The 7,796-nt window shown below is 29.5% G+C and overlaps 1 protein-coding gene across 2 annotated transcripts in view; it reads right to left on the reverse strand.

Moving 5' to 3' along the window:
• Positions 1–7,252, reverse strand: part of nAChRa5 (nicotinic acetylcholine receptor alpha 5 subunit) — a 123,958-nt gene extending 116,706 nt beyond the window's left edge. The window contains exon 1 of one of the 2 annotated variants that reach the window (XM_076396602.1): positions 7,009–7,252. In XM_076396602.1, coding sequence (XP_076252717.1) covers positions 7,009–7,075 — 67 coding nt within the window. In that variant the 5' untranslated portion in view covers positions 7,076–7,252. The remainder of the gene's footprint in view (positions 1–7,008) is intronic. The other variant, XM_076396601.1, reaches the window with a different exon arrangement.
• Positions 7,253–7,796: the final 544 nt, after the last annotated feature.

The following is a 7,796-nucleotide window of genomic DNA, read 5'->3' on the forward strand; positions in this document are numbered from 1 at the left end:
CCTTATAATCTCCCTTAAATAATTTGAAACAAAAATACTATTATTTTACTTAAAAACTGATTCAATAAAAGAAGAGGGGATTGGTTGAACGGCGATACAACTCGACACTTAGGGTAAAAACATACAAACTCGTCTCACTCGATCATCATTTAGATAGACAAAAGATGAGCGTTGGTTATTTGGATGAAAATCTAAACTATCCATACATAATAAGTCGCTGCTGAACTAGCTAATGCTAAACCCTATATGAAATTATGGAGTTCAATTAGAATGATGTTCTGCGAGAAGTCATATTAACATAATAAAAATATTTCGGAATACAGATCTGAGAAGTATTGTGGATACAATCCATAGCAACAATCATTTAAATCTATATATTTAGATTCCAATTCTCATAGAGGAAACTAATATCTTCGTAACAAGACTTAAGAAAAGACTCAACTCTCATGTTACCACAGAAGTGCTAAAACTTTTAGATAACACTGACCTAGGATGCGAACTCAAGAGAACCAAGTGTTGATCTTGTGTAGTTGTATAGTGAAGTGTACTAAATGGTAGAAACACTAGAAAGTGATACTATTTTTTATATTATTGGACGCTAAGTAAAAGCCAATAAGTCTTCGGAGGTAATCATCTAGTTTTAAGTCACTATATAGGAATATTGTAGTAATTGTAGTGGGAAATGACTAGTAACAATATATCAATACTTTTCAAGTTATGCTAATCCATAGATATGAGGCTCAAAAATCCTTATTAATACTCCACAATAAACTTTTATTATAAATACAAATATTGAAGCCAATGTAGACCGTCGTTGTATTCGTGTATAGAATGAAAGAAGAATAGTTTCAAAGACTAAAATCCGGCGAAGAACACCCGAAAGCATTAAACAAGTTTGAAGACGTAAAATTGGAGGAGGTGCTGGAAGAATTCCTACCAGGTCAATAATAACTTACTCACTCATTAGATGTTACCCAACAAGCCATTTCCCATCGCTTAAAACTTAATTAAGGCCTAGGAGAAGTTGATCTAGATTTTCTCACATATCAGCTACTGCAATAGTACAAAAACCCGCTTGCTTGGCGCGGTGGTAAAATCGACAAGACGGTCCATCTGCTGTTGCGATAGTCGCGGGTTCGAATCCTGCTGCGGCATGGTCGTAAATGTATGTTTGTGATTCTTTAATATTTCTGACTGTTCTAGGCAAGAGTCATGCCAGTAACCAGGCTGGGTAAGACCGGATCTTTTCTGGAATGATTTCTAAGTTTGTCACTCGCCAAACTCGGTAGACTTAATGCCGAGGGCCGTGGTTCGGAGCCAAGGTTAAACTGTTGGTCCAGACATTAAATTTAAAAAAAATAGGAAAATAGAATTAAAAATGTTAAAAGTTGAAAATGGTAATCCAAGATGCACATAAAGATTTCGAGACATAAATCGAGACACATAAATGATATTGAGAGATTACATTGTAAAACAAAATATGCAGATTTTACAATGTTATTGCCATTAAATTTCCTTCTTTAGCTGCTATTTACTTATAAACAAAAGCAATGCATATTCTCACCAGATAAAAATATTTTTTAATATCTGAGTATCAGTTTTGGATAATAGGTATTGGACTAATTAAAAACAAAATCTTAATACAAAATAAAATACCACATTCAGAAATTATTTATATAAAAAAAGTTTTTTTAATATTTTTTTAATAAAAATATTTACGTCGCTGGTTACTATTTTTTTTCCATCTGGCCGTTGGACCAAAAGTAAAGGCAACGAGACAGCGAATAAACACATTTTTTGTAATATTCATAAAAAGTGAGTTCATCCAACAATAGCCCATAAGCAGGGTGCGACATACCGTAGTTTGAGAGAAATGGTAGTGGTATTTTTAGGTTAATTTTATGTTTACATTGTTCTTCAATTAGTTTGTTAAAATAATAGAACTATAATTATCCAATACAAAATATTAAGAGAAGACAATATGAAAATACGGTAAGGAATGAATTATTAAAAAAAATTTACTCTTATTTGTAAATTTCCACACTAATGGACGAATATTAAATAATATGACATGATAGTTAAAGTAATCATAGAAAGTTCCAATGCGTAAGTATATGCTTTTTATAAACGACTCTGATTTTACAAATTTTAGTACACATAAAATAAGTTGTCAAATGAAATATATATATATATATATATATATATATATATATATATATATATATATATATATATAAAATATAAGCATATCTGTTACATGTAACAAAGAAAACGCGATTTTTTTGTTCAGAATTGGGTTTATTCATCAAAATAATCCAGTGCCGCTCTAACCTTTTGCCTCAAAATAGGTCTGTTACTAATGTCTGTCCACCCAGATGATGATCGTTTACATTTCAATCTTATCTATTGTAACATATCGACGCAAAAATTCCGGTTTGTTACGTCTAAACATGGCCAAACACCGCTCAGAATCATCAACACGTTCTTGTTCTTTGGTCAACAGTGGGCAAACGCAGCAGCCACTTTGAACAGAGCTTGTAGTCAAATATTCATGCAATATAAAACTAACACGTTCTTTTAATATCTTAACGATGTTAACCAACTCGCGCATCTTCAATTTTCGATCATTCAAAACGATTTTGTGGATTTTTTATGTTTTTTGGTTTTACCACTTCATTTGGACATCCACTGCGTTCTACATTACCGATGTCTCTACAACCACGTTTAAAGTCAGAAAACCAACATTTCATTGTTGTTTCTGATGGAGCGGAGTCGTTGTAACACATTTCAACTCTTGCTTCACTTGAATGGTATTATTCCCATCAAGAAGCAGTGTAAAATTAAAACACGAAATTGTTTTTCAACCATGGTTTTGAAAATAACAAAAATAGTGTCACTCTTAGTTCAATAACTCACAAACTTATGAGTATAATATCATGAAATTGTCTTTTGAAGCATAAAAGCTTAAATGCTTTCTTTTGAAGCTTAGAAAGTACTGAAAAAGCAGTGAATACAGTAAAACTAGAGCCATTTATGTGTTAGACAGTGTTCTACCGTTATGTTCGGTCGTTGTTGAAAGCTTGTTAATAAACCCAGACTGGTAAATAGGTATTAGTTTTTTTCTCTCTATAATAGTTTTTATTCCTTTCCACAGGAGGTTTTCAAATATCATAGATATAATTGATAAGGGCAAGTTAGGTGTATAGGCTTTTATCTCATTTAGTGATTTTTTCAGATTTTCCAAATTTCTAGGACATGTTAAGTGCTACGTTGATCAAGTTAATGAGTGTAGTGACTAAAATACTTAAAGTAATTATCTTGCATGACAACGCTCGGTAATACCTTACAAAAGTTGTGAAGGATACACTGTTCCTTGCAGCTCGAATAATAAGTTATTCATACTCAACGTTCTGATCTCAAACAATGCACCTTTTAATAACCGTTTGTTGAAATCGATGCAGCATAACTTTATTGGTACAAGGTTTAGAAATTTTAAAGGAATGTGGAAATAAATCGATGTCTATAAAGGTTTTTTTTTTAATGTGAAAACCTAAAAGATTGGTAAGAGCAAAAGGAAAACTATTCTATAGGACTCCAACAAAAATCGCATTAACCTGAACGAATGCTGCTGCTTAACAGACCATCCAGATAATCCGAGCATAGTTTATTACTACCATCTCTAAATAGACCGCAAATTAATTAATACAGAATCTCCTGCTTATAATTAAATATTCCATCTACAATGTTTCAATTTAACGAAACTCGTAAATCAAATACAAAAATATACCTAAAATCAATTAATAAAATGCAAGATTAATCGAGGCGAAGTTTCCTTTTAAATTGCCGTCCTGGTTAAAGATAAATCATCTGAAATCGCAATATTGTATCCTCCCACTGATCTGAAACTATTGTTTAAATATTTTTTTGTTATGTTATGCAGATAAAACTAATTAAATTGCGATCTGCTAACTTACATAGGGCGGGCATCTATTAGTTTTTCTACTATCTACTTTTTTAATACATGTTATTGCAAGGACGAACCTATACTCAATCCAAAGAAGTTTTGTACCGTTGTTTTGGTCATCAGGATGTTTAATGTGTTGTCTGCAACAATTTGTAAATTCGTTTTAGGATTAGAGAATATATTAGAGAATATATTAAATTTTTTAAAATGTTATTTTAATGCTTTTCTTTTTCTTTATAAATTTCAAATCGTTGCTTATTATTACTCTGATAGAAAATTTCGATCCCAAACAGAACAGATTTCGTCTCTAATCAGCTACTTTGAGCAGGAATGAGATAATGAAGAATGGAAGGGGTCTAATGGAGCTTCCGGATATTGCTTTTAAAAGAATACAATTTGTGAAAGCATATAACAAAATGATCAAAGACTTTTTGTTTCAATTTATGTATTTAGTTGAGACATGGATATTTCAGAATGGACCAATATACCCAACGGTCACACCACAGTAAAATGATAATAAAAATAGTTTTATAACAACAGAAGTTGATGCAAAAATGTAAACGTTGCAATAACAATAAATTAGGTTTTATTAGTCATAAGACTTATAAATAATTCATTGCAGATATATTGTTCTACATGCTGGAAACAGGAATGGTTAATAACATATTCGGTTTGAATGAAGTTTTATGTGAATTTGTGTGTTTTATGTGAAGACACGTTGAAGAAAAAATTAACAAATGATGGAAATTGTTGGAATGTGAAATGAAAACAGATATTAGCTAGATTGGAAATTAACAGCTTAGTTATTCACTTGAACGAAATTTTTGAATATATGCAGCTGCAATGCTGCCAATTTCTAAGACAGGGCGACGAGAGTGCAAACAAGTAAAGGTGAGTATATAATTAATATATTATAACTGTAGTTAATGTTATTGTATAGTGCAAAAGATTTATGTGTACAGATATGTGTGTAATTATATTATACTTAAACTTTTTCGAGAACTAAAATTAATTAACAAAAACTATTCTAAATTATAAAGTTAGTTGAGATGAAGAAATATGATTAAAACACAATTAAAAATTGATGCAAATTAAATTATTTATAAACTTAATAAGCATATATTTATAATTACCTTGAAAAAATAATTAGTTTATTTCTGGTGTAAGTCAGATTAAATCAGGTAAAGGGAAATATACGCAAAATTAGTTAACGGAAACTATTATTAATAAAAACAAAGTTTCTTATAAAATCTGCCTCCAAATGAATTGTAAATTATTAATAAACACATGATATTTAATTTATTAATTATTTAAATAGTTAATTAGATGAAACTAAATAAATGGTTTAGTCAAAGTAGTAAATGGTTTAAATAATATACCAGCTATTAATAAAAATCCCAAGTCAGTTGAAGAAAAATCTACATACAGTATTTCACCGAAAACTATTGTAAATTAATCATAGAACCTTTAATTTCAAAACAAAACCCTCTTTGAATGAACAGCAAATTAACAAAAATCATATTTACTGCAATATAAATTCACAATTGTAAAAGTAAGATTTGATACGAGTGTTATATCCAATCAAACAAAAATTGATGAAATTATGCAATGAAAACTAATGTTAATTATGGTAAGGTTTCATCTATATTTATTGTATCTATAAGGGAATAATAAATTAAGAAAAATTATGTAATATATTAATTAATGTAATTATATATGTAGAACTAATTAAATGACAAATTGATATATTCCTACAAATAAAAACTATTCTTAAAGAAATATTTACTTAAACTTTTTCAAACACTAAAAACAATGAACAAAAACTAGTATAATTTAATCAGTTAATTTCGATGAAGCAATATAATTAATCAGTTAAAAACTCAGTTAAAAATTGATTCAAATTAAATTATTTATAAATTTAATAAGCATAAATTTATAATTATCCTAAAAAACCAATTAGTTTATTCCTGATGTAAATCAGATTAAATCAGGTCAAAGGAAAATATAGGCAAATTTAATTAACGAAAACTATTATTAATTAAAACAAAATTTCATATAAAATCTTCCTCCTAATGAATTGTAAATTATTAATAAACAGACGATATCCTATCTGAGTATATAATTTATTAATTATTTAAATAGTTAATTAGATGAAACTGCGGTTTAAATAATATACCAGTTATTAGTAAAAATTCTAAGTCAGTTGAAGAAAATTCTGCATACAGTATTTCGCCGAAAACTATTGTTAATTAATAATACAAACTTTAATTTCAAAACAAAACCCCTCTTCGAATGAACGGCAAATTAACAAAAATCATATTTACTGCAATATAAATTCACAATTGTAAAAGTAAGACTTGATACGAGTGCTATATCAAATCAAACAAAATTTGATGAAATTATGCGATGAAAACTAATGTTAATTATGGTAAGGTTTCATCTATATTTATTGTATCTATAAGGGAATAATAAATTATAAAAATTATGTAATATATTAATTAATGTAATAATATATGTAGAACTAATTAAATGACAAATTGATATATTACTACAAATGAAAACTATTCTTAAAGTAATATTTACTTAAACTTTTTCAAACAATAAAAACAATGAACAAAAACTAGTATAATTTAGTCAGTTAATTTCGATGAAGAAATATAATTAATCAGTTAAAAATTCAGTTAAAAATTGATTCAAATTAAATTATTCATAAATTTAATAAGTATACATTTATAATTATCCTAAAAAACTAATTAGTTTATTCCTGATGTAAATCAGATTAAATCAGGTCAAAGGAAAATATAGGCAAATTTAATTAACGAAAACTATTATTAATTAAAACAAAGTTTCGTACAAAATCGCCCTCCTAATTAATTGTAAATTATTAATAAACAGATGATATCCTCTCTGAGTATTTAATTTATAAATTATTCAAATTGTTAATTAGATAAAACTACGGTTTAATTACCACGTCCATAAATATTTTCGGGATTTCGGGATTATAACAATGGATAAAGTCGCACAGCGACTGTTCATCAACTCACCTTTCAGACTAGATGCCACGAACAGCAGCTGGAACCAGGCTCGCAACTTGTAATCAGAAAGTCTCATTGTCCCCGCGGTCTTAACCGACGAAACGACCGAAAAAACCGGACCTAATACGGTCGGGAAAGCACCGCCGAAGAGCCGACGTCGACCTCCATGTTCGGGGAAAACTTTCTCGTCCTCCGGATCGTGTTCCTGGCCGATGAACTCGCGCGTTTTCACCCTTTTCCGGGACCGCTGACGATGGTGGCTGGCACCCTCCAACAACTGAGCGGACTACGGCATCTGCTCGAGACGAGATAGGCAGTCGGAAACTGTATCCCACGTAACGCATGTCAACAAGTCCTCCATGGTGACTGTTAAGTATGTTTAACGAGTCATGATGGTTTTCTTTTAGCGTTGGTCGAGTGGTTCTATCACAAACTATAGCGGATATAGAAATAGATCTTAAATTGGCGCATACTTTCTTAATAATTATGATAATTTATGAATTATTATGATAATAAATTTACACTAATAAGCTGTAGTCCCTACAATAAAACAGTGAACTCACGTCATCTGAATTGATGACGTCGAAACCTCGTAATGTTGTCGCATCAACACTGCATTTTAGTTCATTTTGTTGGTTTAATTAAAAAAACTATCAAACAAATATGTTATACTGTTATCCATAGTAATTTATTTTAAGATTATTGTACATCTAATGTACATATTATGGAAGGGCTTAAAACTAAATTTAATTATACCACATTTACATTTAATAATATGGGGTTGTTTTTGATTATAA

The sequence above is a fragment of the Rhynchophorus ferrugineus genome, unplaced genomic scaffold (assembly GCF_030347505.1).
Source record: "Rhynchophorus ferrugineus isolate W39M unplaced genomic scaffold, kcgeb_rfMv2 rfM2, whole genome shotgun sequence".
In the NCBI taxonomy this organism is placed as follows: Eukaryota; Metazoa; Arthropoda; class Insecta; order Coleoptera; family Curculionidae; genus Rhynchophorus; species Rhynchophorus ferrugineus.